The following is a 16,639-nucleotide window of genomic DNA, read 5'->3' as shown; positions in this document are numbered from 1 at the left end:
ATACAAATTTTCCCGCCGTATAGAAATTTTCCTGACGTATAGAAATTTTCCTGGCTTATAAAATTTTTCCTGACGTAAAGAAATTTTCCTGGCGTATACAGGGTGTCCCACTGTTGGTATACTAAGCTCAAAGGAGGTTATAGTTTTGCATACGCTGAGTACGTAAAAATAATTTAAAAAACAGACACATTTTTTTTTCAAATAGATGAATTCTTAAAACTCTATGTGTACACCCAAAACAAGCAACCTGCCCAACTTTGCCACCAGCACGTTAGCTATCATTTAAGATTATGTTTTCATAGACAAAATGCTCATATAAGAGAAGCAGTATATGCCGGCTGCGCGAAGCCAGAGAAGAAAACATGGATTTTCAGGAAAAATTTAGTTTGGACCCAATTTTTTTTTTTTAAGTATTTTTTACGTGATCAGTGTATGCAAAACTACAAGTTCCTTCGCGCTTAGTATACCAATAGTGGGACACCCTGTATAATTTTTCATGACTTACACAAATTTTCCCGACGTATAGAAATTTTCCTGACTTATCGTAATTTTTCTGTCAATCGAAATTTCCCTAACTATTGTTTAAATCATTTTTTTAATTTTCCTAAAATTGGAAATTTTGACGACTGATTAAAGTAAACCACCCACCTATTCCCACCCACATCCCGTACGCTATGCTCTCTATCCACAGGCCGCGCGTGCGCAGATGGCTCAGTATCTGAATAGCTAGCGAACGTATAAACTCGCCTGGTCGTTGGGCGTTCATGAACAATATCATCATCATCACTTTTATTGAAAATAATATTCATATATTTTTCTTTGCCCGCGGATTCCCCTGGTGTTAAATTCGCATTAGTATGAGTCGTTTCACCGCTGTCAAAAGTTACCCATGGCCATGTCACAATAAAACGAATAAACACACTCGCATTTATAATATTATGCTAGAGGTCCGCCCGGGCTTCGCCCGTGGCACACATTTCGCAATAAAAGGTAGCCTATGTCCTTTCTCGGGTATCAAAATATCTCCATACCACATTTCATGCAAATTGGTTCAGTAGTTTAGGCGTGATTGAGTAACAGACAGACAGACAGAGTTACTTTCGCATTTATAATATTAGTATGGATTATTATAGTTAAAAGAAGCAGTGTCAAAATTGGTCCTTCGAGGCAGTTATTTCGCAAAATATATAAATCGTATATTTTTTGTCTTAGATATGTTTTATTTAATATATCGTTTAATAACAAATATAGGGCGATCCTATCATACATATACACACCATTTACTCATGAAAAAGACATACCAAATCATATTTGTTAAGATTAGTTGTGAATGATTTATAAGGAATGAAGTGTCTGTTTGTGCACTCAAACGTGTTGCATGTTAGTGCATGTTGTCTGTGTGTGTTTAAAAGCATGTATCTACCGTAGTCACTGTATCAGTTTGATTCAATTTGTTAGTTAAGCTTTTAAATGTCATCTACAATAGTATGTAACCACATTTTAGCTTTTTAATTTTTGCCTTTTTTTGCACTATATTTTGTTATCATTTTTGTCAGTTATTAGTGCAATACGATACATAATTAATTATCAATTTAAGTCATCGGTGTTCACCCTCATCTAATTAGAGCAAATTACTCAGCCATATTTCAATATAAATTTAATATATCATAAAGGACATTGATAATCCCAACCTTGCTCGTACCAATCATATAGGATGTGGTCCCCGAAGCGCCGAGCCAGACTGCAGAAAATACAGCCTTAGAACAATATCAGCAATCGATAGCGAAGTGAGTACTTTGCGTTAAATTGCAATTTGTGAAATATTTCATTTGGCCAGAAATATTCACTCGAAAAGTGATGGTTACAGAATGAACTCGAGTTTACAAGACATACAGAGCGACATAGCGCGACTCGCGAGCCAACAGAATCAGTTACAGCAGCAGCAACAACAGCAGCAGCAGCAACAACTTCAGCAACAGCAACAACAGCTGCAACAACAATTGCAGCAGCAACAGCAACAACTCCAGCAGCAGTTGCAACAGCAACAGGCGAAACAGCTGTTTCAACAGCAACAACATTTCCAACATTATCAACCGAACATTCCACAATTAGTGAGTATTCTTCGTAAACAATAAGTATGTAGTTGTATATATTTTTTTTAAACTATATCATTGATATCTCGAATACGTCGTTTAGTTAATGATACAATTTCTTATTTCTTAGTTTAAGGGTGAACAGAGATGGATCGATTCGGTTATTTTACGTGTTTTAATTTTGTTATAGTTATTTATTATGTGTGCATGAGAAATAGTGGTAACATTTGACGTGTTTGTCGTTAACCGGGTGTGATGTAACTTACGTGTGATCGCATTACTAGATAGAGTAAGATTAGATAGAGATTATGTGATGCCTGATTTTATAGACGGATGATATAGTTTGTTTTGTGAAATTTTTATAATTTTTAACATGCAAACAAACGTGTGTGAATCGTAAGGGATCTGAACGATGACGAGTTGTATTTTTATTTGGCATCGTGCCAGGCAGTGAAGCAGTAGGTGCGGTTTGTATATTATGTCGTGTCGTGTGTGTTGCAGCACAGCGCGTTCAGCTCGCAGCAGAACGTGGCGCGCGCGGCGCTGAGCGCGTTCGGCTCCACGCCGCAGCTGGCGCCCTACGAGCCCGAGCCCGAGCCGCCGCACCAGCCGCACCAGCCGCAGTACCGCGCCATCGAGCCCGACGCGGCGCGCCAGTTCTTCCTGCACGACGCGCCGCACGTGCCGCACGCGCCGCACGTGCCGCAGCGCCGCACCTGGGCGCAGCACGCGCACCACGCGCAGCTGCAGCAGCACGTGCACGAGCACGCCGAGCTACGGGGCTGGCAGGTAACGCTATTCCGAGTGCACGTTTAAATTATGATATGTATAATTCATGTGTTGATTTAATTCAAATTCATTCTAATATATATATATATATATATATTTATATTTTCAGTTGCATCAACAAAACCAGCAATCGAATACGTTCTCTCAACCGGTGGATCCGCCCCGCGCGTGGAAGTCTCCCTCCCCGGCGCCGGCCAGCGAGCGCGGGCGCTGGTCCCCGCAGGCCTTCGTGCTGCACGAGCGGGGCGAGCGGGGCGAGCGGGAGCCCGCGTACAACGGCACGGGCCCGCCCGAGCACGCGAGCTACACGGTGCAGTCGCCGGCGGCCAGCCCGCGGCGCGCGCGCACGCCGCAGCGCGCCGGCTCGCTGCCCGACGCGGACGACATGCGGCCGCAGAGCATCTCGTTCATCGGCAGCGCGGAGGACGAGCTGCCGGCCGTGGGCCGCCTGCGCATCTCGTCGGGCACGCGCACGTACCGCCTGCCGTCCCCCACGCGGCCCGCGCTGGCGCGCGACTCGTTCGAGCGCGAGCCGGCCGAGCGGCCCGAGCGGCCCGAGAAGGGCTTCTACATCTCGTTCGACGACGAGCAGCCCAAGCGCGCCAAGCCGCCGCTGCGCAGGCGCGGCTCGCCCCGCAAGGAGCGCGCCGACAGCCCCGAGCGGCCCGACGACTGGCCCGACCGGGAGGAGCCCTTCGTGGTGCACAGGTGCTGCCGTTACATTCGACTCGTTTAATGGTCTTTCGTTGTACGTTATTGGTTAATGCACAAGAAATATTCTTATGGATGGAAAGATAAGCAATAATTTCAAAGAGAATAGTATTTTTTTCAATAGGTCCACAAAAATAGAAACAGTTATTCCATGATACATCTCATGTTATAGGTGAACACAGCTTGCATACGAACGAACAGTATATAGTGACGTTTATTCATCTTCATATTTAGTTTTATAATATTGAAATACTTTAAAATATTATTTTTTTATCACTAGGCATAATAATATAAATTTATTGGATAACATAATTTTTACAGAAACACCCCACTAGAACGTACAGAGTCAAGAGATTCTCGCGATTCGCGTGAAATGCGAGAGACGCGAGATATGCGGGATATGCGAGATGCACGGGAAGCGCGAGACACGCGGGATGTACGGGATGTACGAGACACGCGGGATGTACGAGACGCGCGGGATGTACGGGATGTACGAGACACGCGGGATGTACGAGACGCGCGGGATGTACGAGACACGCGGGAGCCGAGCGAGACGCGCGCGTCGCCGGCGCGGGACAGCATCGCGCGGCAGACGCAGCGCCTCACCAACGAGCCCGCGCCCGCGCCCGCCGCGCTCGTCATCGGCGAGCTCGAGCCCGACCCCGTGCGTGCATTGTTTACTCATTTAAATACAGGGTGTAATCGTTAAGTGTGCACAGGCGAATATTCCGTAACTATTGCAGATATCAAAAAAACTTTAAACTGATGTCGAAAGCCCTTTACCTAATCAGTAAAATGACAATAATAACTTTTTACAAATAAAACGGGAAATATCCAAAAAAGTTACATTAAACACTCCCATACATTGAATTTTCCATACATTTTGTGTTCAAAGAAAATGTTCGAAGTGACGTCCTCGTTTTGGAATACCATTGTATTCCATATCGAGCTCTATTTACAGTTTCTAAATGAATGTTTATTAAAATTTGCGAAGTAATTTAAGCACAAATTCAAAAAAAGAACCAAAATTTTTCATATTACATGTTTAGGATATCTCATACTAAATGTATGGTGTTTGGTGTAAAATTTTTGGATAACTTAACTCAGGTTAGCGTGAGTTAGCCTGAGTGAGCGTGAGTGAGCGTGAGTGATCCTGAGTTAGCGTGAGTGAGCGTGAGTTAGCGTGAGTGATCCTGAGTTAGCGTGAGTGAGCGTGAGTTAGCGTGAGTGAGCGTGAGTGATATTGAGTTAGCCTGAGTGAGCCTGAGTTAGCGTGAGTGAGCGTGAGTTAGTCTGAGTGAGCGTGAGTTAGCGTGAGTGAGCGTGAATCAGCCTGAGTGAGCGTGAGTGGTCCTGAGTTAGCGTGAGTGATCCTGAGTTAGCGTGAGTGATCCTGAGTTAGCGTGAGTGAGCGTGAGTCAGCCTTTTTTCAGATCGTTCAAATCTGACGAATTCTCAACGCGCACATGTCATCAATGCGATGGATAGATAACACAGATTTCAACCAAACTCGACCATCTTAAAGCAACCCACGATACTTTAAATCTGTAATATCTTCGAAAATATTCACTTAAATCATACGGTGTAAAGGGCCATATAGATCTATATTAAATGAACAATGTATTCAAGGTATTTAATTGGTTAAGGATTAATGTTGTATTGGTTAAAATCGCTTCGAAAATTAACCATTATTTGTCGTAAAAAGTAAATGACAAAAAAAAAGTTATTGTGGGTTATTATATAGACATATACCATCGCGGACTTTTCTGTAGACCTTTTCAATTTGTACAATACTTAGAACATTATTTTGATAAAACTCGTAGGGTTCAGCCTGCGTTTGCAATGTAAGCGGAAAAAATGAATTATTTACGACATCACATTAGAAACCTCAAAAATAACAGTACTTCTCCACTATTTAATGGATGTTTCTTATACATATAAACCTTCCTCTTGAATCACTCTATCTATTAAAAAAAACCGCATCAAAATCCGTCGTGTAGTTTCAAAGATTTAAGCGTACAAAGGGACATAGGGACATAGGAACAGAGAAAGCGACTTCGTTTTATACTATGTAGTGATAATTAAATTTAAATACATTTTCATATTCAAAGTTTTTAAGAGAAGTTTATTTTAATCATAACATTAATTCATCGTTCAATTGAACTCATGTATTTCAATGTATACTTCTAGACTTGAATATTCTTTATATTTTTTTGGTACCGTATATTAATACGTGTCGCGTGTGCGGGGCGGTGTGCGCAGAACAGCGCGGAGGAGATGGAGCGCAAGAAGGAGCGCATCATGCTGCTGTCGCTGCAGCGGCGCCAGCGCGCGGAGGAGGCGCGCGCGCGCAGCGAGGCGAGCGCGGCGGCGCGGCGCGCGCGGGACGAGGCCGAGCGGGAGCGCCGCGCCGCGCGCAAGGAGCTGCAGGCGCGCCGCCGGGACGCCATCCTGCACGACTACAAGCTCAAGAAGGCCATGGAGGAGGCCGAGCGGGAGGTCGCCGTCTCTCCCTCGTTCGCTTTTGAAAAGTTTCATTTGATGTGTGTTACGGTTAGTGCTCACGAAGTGCGTTTGCAATTTCAGGGCAAAGTGTTCGAGAAGTCAGAGTTCATGGAGTCGCTGAACCGATTGGGCGGCGGGGCGGGGGGCGGGGCCGGGGGCGGGGGCGCGGGCCCGACGCGCCTGCGCGGCAAGGCGGCGGGGCGCGCGCGCCCCAAGACCATCCACGTGGACAGCGGCGCGCTGCACGCCGCCGAGGGGCTGCTGCACGCGCAGCCCGCGCCCGCCAACCTGCCCGGTACAACAACACACAACGTGCCATACACGCGACACCTTCTCCCACACTAATAGCGACACACATACGCGACACACACGACGCATAACAGGAACACGAACAGAACAAAAAAATTTTTAGTTGACAAGGAAACGCACGACTAACAGAAACATCTTGCAAAATGGAATTATAAAACTTGTTATCAGTTATGTATAAAACTATAGACATTAATTATTATTTCAATCGTTCATCAAACGAGCAGACTGTCGCTCATTTTATTATGAAACTGAAAACTTTTTACTTTACTTTTTTTGTACTACAGATCAATAAAAACAAACACAAATTCAATCTAACACTATCGCCTGTGATTCGAATAATATATTAATGCCGATATTAATTATTAATTTCTATATTGCATGAAAAATGTTCAATATTAATTTACTAGCTGCAACTATTTTGTGAAAGCACAGCTTCTATTTATGTTTAAAGCTGTAACATGCGACGACCTTATTTACGATTTATTTTTAATTTGTTTGCAAAATACGCACACGCGAGCGATCGAGTCGTGACCCTCGGGTGTGCGCATTTTAATTCTGTTTTTATCCCGTGGCTTCACTTTTGCACCGCGCCCCGTACGTTTCGATGCTAAAAGTCCACTTTTTGGGCATAGTATAGTCGAATAGATGTGTCGATAACGTGCGGGCGTGCGTGTGTGTCGGGCCGCATGTGAGTGTGTGCGTGGTGTGCAGGCGCGCGCCGGGACTACTACCGCGGCTCGCAGGACAACTTGCTGGAGCGCCCCTACCGAGGTGAGCCCGCTATACACTACGCGCATCTTCGCCGTAGACCAGCTATTTTTTTTTTGTTTTTTAATACTTCATTTTTAATAAAGCTTACGCTTAACATCGACACATATCTACTCTATTCACTGAACATACTACATGAAATGATATCGTACTATTTTTTCACATCACTGTTCATATCCCCTGTAAAGGTATCGAAATAATTACTGTTTTTGCCTTATTGCATTCCGTAGTAGTTAAATTATTTGTTTTTAACGTTTTTAATGTCATCGTCAATGATTAATTATAAATATGTGGCCTGGAAATAAGGTCACTTTTTGTACTTTATCTCGCATCCGTACAAATATATTATATACTGTACATTGTAACGTTAATTGGTGTGGTACAATAAATCTAATATCTAATATCTATTATAAAGGCGAAAGTTTGTATGGATGTATGGATGTTTGTTACTCTTTCACGTAAAAACTACTGAACCGATTACAATGAAATTTAGCACACATATAGAGGGTAACTTGGGTTAACACATAGGATAGTTTTTATCCCGGAAATCCCACGGGAACGGGAACTATGCGGGTTTTCCTTTGCAAACGCGGCCAAACCGCGGGCGGAAATCTAGTGGTTAAATAAATAAAATATTGTACATTCAGTTAGCTCTCGTAGGATGTCATGTAAAATAGAAAAAAAGAGGGTATCACAAATATTGTGCGTCCCGAGTGAGTGCGACAACACATTGATGGTGGTGGTTGTGCAGAGTCGCCGGTGGAGGAGCGCGGCGCCATGTCGCCGGGCAGCGCGGGCAGCGGGCCGCTCGCCAGACGCGGCTCCTGCAAGACCTCGCGAGGTGAGCCCCCCCACACCCCCACACCCCCACACACCCCTCACACATTATCCTCCCAACTTTTCAAGCATTATACCCTATCTACGCTGCTGTTCCCGACTGCCCGGTTCCTGTAAAATTTTCGCCATATTCTATCCCTACTTCTTCCGTCCCCGCTGATTGTTTACGGTCGATGTGGAGTTCTCCCCGAAGAACGATGGCAGAATAGTAGCTGGTGAAAAATTGTATGTTATGGCAACGCTGACTAAAATTAAATGTCACCGTCCCGAAAAGATGTCTGTTGTGTGTCTGTCACAAGTAGACCTATAAGCTAGACAGAGATTTTAATGTTATTCATGCGCTATTCGTCGTTGCTATTTTCTTATTTTAATTTTACTCTAATTACTGATATTAAAAAACAATGTGATTACACCGCTGCAAATGTTTCTTAGTCAATAATTTATGCCTATTTGTGTGAATTCCAAACAAATTAAAATGCTCACTTATGAAATTTTTATGAAATGTTTAGAATTTACAGAACTAACAGCAGATAACTGCAGTACGCATGATTTAAACTAGATTTTTGACAAAATTACTGAAGAACTAATGCTGAACATAAGATATTTTTCATGTATAGACGCTACCATATCTCAACTTATTTTATGTATTTTTTATGTAAGTCTGCCATTGTTCTTGAAAGTTTAAGTCCTTATTATTTCACCTCTCTATAAGAATGCACCTCCAAAACCTCGCTTATATTTGCCTCGACCCTTTTTCTTATTTCTTATTCCCCAATTGTCCCGCTCATAAATCAGGTTCGGACTCCTGACTCCCCGCCGAATTGGCTAGCGCAACTAACGACACTCGCCTCAGCTGACCAATATATGTGCACTTAAATGATAATGATCTTATCCTATTTAAGTTACCATTTTGACAAAACATTTACCTGAAATTTTATCATTTGAGTGCAAATATTTTTGTGACTGCACCGATTGGTATTTGATTTAGACAGTCACACCCAAAAAAAAGTTCTTAGTGTCATTTCGTCCTAAAGATATTTATACAATTATGAATATTGAATAAATATATATATGTAACGTAGAACTAATTATTTCACAGACCCCTAATACAAGATTTTTTGTATAAATATTTTTAAGACTCAAAACATCATAGAGTTCATATTATTATATTTAAAATTGCACGTATTTAGTATTCATAATTACATAATTTGTGTCATCAACGCTCCCGTTGATGATCCAGATGGGACGAGTGTGGCCGGGCGCAGTATTTCAAGATGCTTCTTTGATTTATTTGTAGATGCTTCGTTTTTATTTTTACTTTTATTTTATGTGTGTATTCTTTCAGCATAATATAGTTTTTACTCCCGAGTGCAAAATAGCTTGATACACCCCCGGAATGCGTAGGCACGACCCCGAACTTAACAAGCGAGGTTTCCTAGCTTCCTCCGACTGAACCCCTAGACCTTCCGCGCATTGAGCCCGGTTCCTCGCGGCCACAGCCCACTACATGTATGTGACGTGGCCCGTATCGCTTCCCTTTTGTTGTTAGCGCTCGCGAGTGCGCGCGGCGCGTGCACGCGGCGTGTGCACGCGGCGTGTGCACGCGGCTTGTGCACGCGGCGTGTGCACGCGGCGCACGCGCGGGCGCCTTGACATGAACGAAACATTTCAGAGCGGGTCAGTGACGAACCGCCGACGACACGTGGAAGGTCTAAATATTCCACTTACCAGAGTAACTTTAAGGCGGGGAGGAAATCTAGCTCTCTAATGAACTTGTGCGGTAAGCCACGTTTGATTCGCCACTTTGCCGCGCCCGCTTCCGTGGCCGGGCGCGGGGGCTGCCCGCGGCCCGCCGGCAGGCCGCAGCCCGCCGCCCGCCGCCCGCCGCCCGCAGCCCGCCGGCAGCCCCCGCGCCGTGTTTAGTTGCGAGCACTTTTCCGTTTCGTTGTCATCACTGGTGGAGGTGTCGGTGCGTCGGTAGCGTCCTTGTGCATGTCTATGTGGTGTTGGTATGACATCGTGGTGTCGGTTGTGTTTATTTATTTTCAGCGAATGCGCTTATATGCGGGACGGTAACGTAGACACTTTTCTATCGATCGATCTACTCTATGAGTCGCGGTCGTCTTAGCGACTGTAATTAGTAATACCTATTTGTTTCATTTATTTGCCAAATAACTTCGTTTAGTAATTTTTGGAGTCACGATTTCTCTATTTTATATACGCATCGTCAGATGTTAGCTTTGATCGTAGATTTGAAATTTTTTATTTTTATTTTTTATTAATCGATGGCTGGCTTCTGTAGTGACCCGAATATTTTTTTATTTTGCAGTAGCTTTAAATACGAACCCGGCTTCGCTAGCGGAGCTTTAGTCGCTCTTCATTAGACGCATAATAATAAGATAGATGTCGGTAGTGAAACGTGCTTCCGGCGGCTAATGCGTTTTATGTAATACGATTTAAGTAGTAGAGTATAGTCTGGTCGATTATTTATTGTAATATTCTTTAATTATAAGTTAACGACTGCATAGAATTACATAGAGAAGGTTCCAAGGAGATGTTCGTTTGCAAAAATAGCGGACCTAAATCTGACTTCTGATATATATTGTATAGATCCCAGACATCCTATAGACAGATGTTGCCAACCAGTGTTGTGGTCCCCCTCTCCCCACCCCGGTAATTAAATATGGCATACAAAGAAAAAAATAAAAATTTCCAAAACATGCCGTGTGGGGTATCAAATGAAAGAGCTTATTGAGTAGATCACGAATATATAGCATACTATAACATTTCTTACACTTTCTCCAAGATTTTTTAGAAAATTTACGAAAATGCTCCAATTTTGAGTTAACTTTAAACCACTATAGATTGTAAACTCATGAATATATTTTTTAAATTATTATTTTAAATAATTAACAATAGTCCATTCTTTACGTGGTATTATTCGTGATCTACTCAATAAGCTCTTTCATTTGATACCCCACACGGCATGTTTTAGAAATTTTTATTTTTTTCTTTGTATGCCATATTTAATTACCGGGGTGGGGAGAGGGGGACCACAAAACTGGTTGGCAACATCTGTCTATAGGATGTCTGGGATCTATACAATATATCAGAAGTCAGATTTAGGTCCGCTATTTTTGCAAACGAAACTCCACTGAGAGTCCGGTCTAACATGAAAATGTTTTAGGTTACTCACTTAAACTCAAACAAACTCAAACTCAAACATTCATTTATTCAATTAGACTACTATTTAGTAGCACTTTCGAATCGTCATCACATAGTATTTTTAACATTTACCACCGAAATTACGAATTAAGATCGATATTCCATAGAAAATCTATAATAATTTCCGTCACTAATCCTCACCGGCACGCTAGACTCGAATCACATCTCGATTCTCGACTCTTCCACAACTAACCGGGGAAAAACTCACACATGTTAACTTTTATGTGGTGGAATTATTTTAGTGGAATTTCAACAACATGCAAAACTATATAGACTTTTTATTTCGTATTAAATATCAAATTCACATATTTTTTTACGAATGAATATATTTGGAAGTTCGTTAAATCGCCATTTGCGTTATCGCGTGTCGATCGGCGGCGGGCGTCCCCCGGCCGGGCTACAAGTGTGGTGTCCGCAGACTCGGGGCTGGGCCGCGCCACGCCGCCGCGCCGCGCCGCCTCGCCCGGGCTGCGCGCGCTGGCCTCGCCCGCCTCGCCCTTCCCCGCCTCGCCCGCCTCGGGGCCCGGCTCGCTGCCCGGCGCCATCGGCAAGCGCCGCGCGCACGACGACACCTCCGACGTCTCCTCCACGCACTCCTCCATCATGGACTACTCGGGTGAGCCCCGCCCCCTGCCCGCCCCCCCGCGCCCGCGAGCCGCTAGCTGTACCCTGTACTGTACCCTTGCAGGCCCGCGGCTGTACAAGCAGCCGGCCACCAAGTCGAACCGCGGCATCATGCTGAACGCCGTGGAGTACTGCGTGTTCCCGGGCGCCGTGAACGCGGAGGCCAAGCGGCGCGTGCTGGAGGAGATCGCGCGCTCGGAGAGCAAGCACTTCCTGGTGCTGTTCCGGGACGCGGGCTGCCAGTTCCGCGCGCTCTACGCGTACTGCCCCGACACCGACCTCGTCACCAAGCTCTACGGCACCGGGCCCAAGACCGTCAACGACCGCATGTTCGACAAGTTCTTCAAGTGAGTCCTTTGCGATTTATCAAATCATAATCATTTCTAGTTGTGAAACCTTTAAACTGAAAAAATAACCGTTCAATATCAGCTATATTAATTACTAATTTTTAAATTACAACCGAGAGTGTTAATAAAATCGATGACTGTAGTAACGATATATGTAGTATGTTTTAGCCAAAAATGTGAAATTTAACGAGAAATTTATCCCTCAATCGAGATTAACTTGTCTAGTAGATTACTGTTTGAAATAAAAAAATTGAATCACATTAACAAAACTTCTAAATGTCATCGCATTTAGAAGTTTTGTATGGTATCACTATATTATGTTATGTGTGCGTTGACGCGAGTTGTGATCGGCAGGTACAACTCGGGCAGCAAGTGCTTCTCGCAAGTGCACACGAAGCACCTGACGGTGACCATCGACGCGTTCACGATCCACAACTCGCTGTGGCAGGGCAAGAAGGTGCAGCTGCCCAGCAAGCGGGACATGGCGCTCGTCGTCTAGTCGCTCCCGGGGCGCTGTGTCGCTGCGGTGCTACTTTCCTTTCATGTAATATAAACTCGAGCTTTAAAACACGTCGTTTAATATTGAACGCAATCGTTCGGATCGCTTGACCGCCGCGGGAAGTAGTGCCGTATGCCGCTCGGCGTTCTATCACAAACCGTACGATAGTCGTTTTATGTAGGAATAATTTCGTCACAAAATCATTTTTTATAAAAATGTGTAGGCGTAAGTGTTGAAGTGTGAACGGTGGACGAGTCCGCCGCGGGCGGATGCCATATGTGTTAGTGAGAGCGCCGGTCGCGCGCCGGTCGCAGTCGCGTCGCAGTCGCGTCGCGTCGCAGTCGCCAGTCGCAGTAACAAGCTCACGAACTAACCGCTTGCTCGTCGTTTAACTCGTTGCGAACGCAGGGCCCGATCATTACATATTAAAGTTACATTTTTTACCGCTTGTATAGCTAAAGTAAGGACGAGGCACATTTTACGTGGTAATTGTACTGCCTTATTCTGTAAATAATTGTTTTCTTTTTGTATACAGCTATTTATTAAAAGAATGTTAAAGGAAAATTGATGAATGTCATTTTTCATTGTTCGATGATCGGTCATCAATTATATACTACCGATAGTGTATGGTATGCAAATATATTGTATTATTAAAACCATAACGAAATAATATTGAATTTCATATTAAGTCTTGTGTTTTATTGACCTTGGTATATTCCTTAAGTCCTGAACGTCGCGTCGGTAACTGCAAGAGTAAGTATTGCACGATTAGAGACAGCACGGTGGCGAAGAAGACTCATTTATATCAAAGAGTTCCAATAGACGATAAACCTTTATTTCGATTTGTTGGCAAATTGTTTATAAACTGTAACAGTTTTTCTGATATTCCTAGATATATTTAATACTGTGAAGAACCAACACAATCTATTCAGTAGCTTTTGCGGGAAAGAGTATAAACATGCGTACACCGATTAATATGTCTGTCTGACAACTAAAACTGTACCATTCATATCGGGAATCTATACTAATGTCGAATATTATAAAGCTGAAGTTTGTTTGTTTGAACGCGCTAATGTCAGGAAATACTGATCCGATTTGAAAAATTGTTTTTGTTATCTAGCACCAAAACCCTTTTATCGAGGAAGGCATATTTATCATCACACTAATAAGACCAATAGGAGCGGAGCAATGCGGGTAAAACCGCGAGGCACAACTAGTAAAATATAAAGTTCGGCTTGTATAACACGCGTCAATAAACTAATCAAAAATGGCGGCAATAATCATTCCGTCTTTACTCACACTATATGTATCTGTCTTTCACACTTATGAATTCATAATGTCATTTTAAGTATGGGCACAGAATACATAATAGTAGCTAAACGCTACAGAACGGACACTCTCCGCCTCCCGCCAAAATTAAACTTACCTCACCCCCGCTCGATCAGACATAAAATGGGCCATATTTTTCTGCAAGGACGATACGCAACGAAGATTGACAACATTAATCAAATTGACTTAAAGTAATTTTATTATTTTGGATTTGTGATTATCGTTTTTCGTAGAAAATGGTTAGATATTGTGCTGTTTATTGTTTAGATATTGTGTATTTCATCAGAAAAACGCGAATTTTTTTTACGCTAGTCACAAATGTGCCAACCATAAAGCGATAACACACACATTTACAGTCTCTACAGTGTGACTGTCAAAACGATCATTTTGTATGGAGTGTCCGAGGTGTGGTATGGGCCCATAGAAATCTAAATAACAAGACACTAGAAGTCGTAAGCGCGCGTGAATTTGTCGCCACTCAGGTGACTTTCACACCACCAGTGTGTTCGTCACTGTTCAGTTGCTCTGGAGACGTATGTGTGTAAAGATGGTGTGTTTCAGCATTTCCCATTGCGGAAATTCTTCCACAAGTTGTAATTATACTAATAAAGGAATAATATTTCATCGGTAAATATTTTTTTTTTAGAAATAATGCCGTTTTTCCTTAAAATTATAGAATACTAGCGGTCCGCCCCGGCTTCGCCCGTGGTACATATTTATGTTTTCTCTACATAAGAACCATCCTGGTACTTCAAGGAATATAATAAAAAAAGAATTATCGAAATCGGTCCACCCGTTCTCGAGTTATGCGCTTACCAACACATTTTGCAATTCATTTTTATATTATAGATTTACAAGTATTACGAGTGTCACCATAGTAATCGAAATAACAATGAATGGCATAGTCGACCATTCTTATTATCACGTCTAACACAAATTCCAACCTTATTTCTATGAGTTTATGTTCAAAGTTATATATATTGAAAATTAACAACCTCTGTTGTAGAAAAGCCGAATTTTTTCGTATTGGAGCCATATTGGAGCAAAAAGAAACAAAACGTCTCATACTTAGGGATGTGCGTTAGGAGTTTTCACTAAAATCAAGCTGTCCAATAAAAGGCATAGTTTACTTGTGAATACTATCGGTTTAAATGTGTTGATTTTGGCGACAGCGGTTTTCATACTAATTATGACATTATAGCACTTCTATGTGTCTTGTTATTTAGATTTCTATGTATGGGCCGCTACTTTAGATTCGTTTCTATATTGGACAGGCTTATAGGTAGTACCAAGAAGCTTATCTTAATCTTAATCTTATCTTAATCTTAATACTATTATAAAGGCGAAAGTTTGTATGGATGTTTGTTACTCTTTCACGTAAAAACTACTGAACCGATTACAATGAAATTTAGCACACATATAGAGGGTAACTTGGATTAACACATAGGATAGGTTTTATCCCGGAAATCCCACGGGAACGGGAACTATGCGGGTTTTCCTTTGAAAACGCGGGCGAAGCCGCGGGCGGAAATCTAGTATCTAATACACTGGAGATTTCAGTATGAACATTAACTTGTAACAAGAAAATATGACAGTGAATGACGCCTGTATGTTTTTTTATCCCTTTCACACCTAACTTGCCAAGTTAGGTGTGTGTTAGATATAAGCTTCTTGGGTAGTACTATTATATTATATTCTGTGCTTATAGAGTATGGCTAACGAAAGATGACTAGAAAAAGGCAGCAAATTAAAAAAATCATCATATGGCAACTTAGGTTATAGTTGGAAATATAGTTTTGTTACTTTTATTTAATATTTTCTCGTAAGAACGAGCAAAAAAAAACAACAAACTTCATCTTTAAAATATTATGGTTTAAGTAGGTAATATAGTAGGTACAGTAAAGTGATACATAGGTAAGTATATAAAAAGAAGTGAAAGCAAAAAAAAAACATAACAACAATACAATTAAATTTTATTTAATCAATATATTAAATCTAAAAATTCAGCCGCGAATGAAGAGTAAGAATCACTATCATTATCTCTGACTCTTATTATGATCTCTTCCATTTCTGCAGTTATTCCATCTCGTTTTTTGTACTGTTCTTCAACATGAATAACATGGTCCGGTCATAGAAGAAATCTCGTCAAGATACTGATTTTGTGTCTTTCAACATTTTGAACGGAACAGTTCATTAAATTTTTTTATTGTTGCTGGAATAGTTTATAACTGGATTACTGGTATCATCCATATTACCTGCAAAATAATAAATATTAAAAAAAATTGGTTGTTACTTGCTTAGAGTTACTTGTTTGTAAAGTAGGTTTACGATCGAGATGTTTACGTGATAACATAATGCAGTGGCAGCGCTCGAGATGAGACGGGAGATCGGTCCGTCTCTCTCTCGTTATACCTGCGATCGCGCTCGTGAGGTTTTGGTGTGACACAAGTTTCTGAACATGTCACCCGACTAAAACGATTTTAAAGACGTTATCACGTCAAAAATAACAAATCGTACTTATAATAACGTGCAATGCTATGCTATTGCTTGAATCGGTCGCGACTGCTCGAGCAGTCGCGCCTTCAAGCCGTCGGTCTTAACTG

The 16,639-nt window shown here is 42.3% G+C and overlaps 1 protein-coding gene across 6 annotated transcripts in view; it reads left to right on the top strand.

Moving 5' to 3' along the window:
- The window catches only part of Patronin (calmodulin-regulated spectrin-associated protein patronin), a 59,964-nt gene extending 46,569 nt beyond the window's left edge, over positions 1-13,395 (top strand). For 5 of the 6 annotated variants that reach the window (XM_090109959.1, XM_090109968.1, XM_090109951.1 and 2 more), the window contains 13 exons: positions 1,714-1,787; positions 1,868-2,111; positions 2,595-2,882; positions 2,992-3,590; positions 3,915-4,257; positions 5,856-6,092; positions 6,180-6,393; positions 7,119-7,178; positions 7,927-8,016; positions 9,685-9,792; positions 11,656-11,853; positions 11,926-12,208; positions 12,563-13,395. In XM_090109959.1, the coding sequence (XP_089966085.1) occupies positions 1,714-1,787; positions 1,868-2,111; positions 2,595-2,882; positions 2,992-3,590; positions 3,915-4,257; positions 5,856-6,092; positions 6,180-6,393; positions 7,119-7,178; positions 7,927-8,016; positions 9,685-9,792; positions 11,656-11,853; positions 11,926-12,208; positions 12,563-12,707 (2,883 nt within the window). In that variant the 3' untranslated portion in view covers positions 12,708-13,395. The remainder of the gene's footprint in view (positions 1-1,713; positions 1,788-1,867; positions 2,112-2,594; positions 2,883-2,991; positions 3,591-3,914; positions 4,258-5,855; positions 6,093-6,179; positions 6,394-7,118; positions 7,179-7,926; positions 8,017-9,684; positions 9,793-11,655; positions 11,854-11,925; positions 12,209-12,562) is intronic. The other variant, XM_090109975.1, reaches the window with a different exon arrangement.
- Positions 13,396-16,639: the final 3,244 nt, after the last annotated feature.

This window comes from Colias eurytheme, chromosome 2, assembly GCF_061535395.1.
Source record: "Colias eurytheme isolate Ceu_HAF_F1 chromosome 2, ilColEury1 Martin Lab GWU primary, whole genome shotgun sequence".
In the NCBI taxonomy this organism is placed as follows: Eukaryota; Metazoa; Arthropoda; class Insecta; order Lepidoptera; family Pieridae; genus Colias; species Colias eurytheme.
This window is presented reverse-complemented; position numbering and strand designations above follow the sequence as displayed.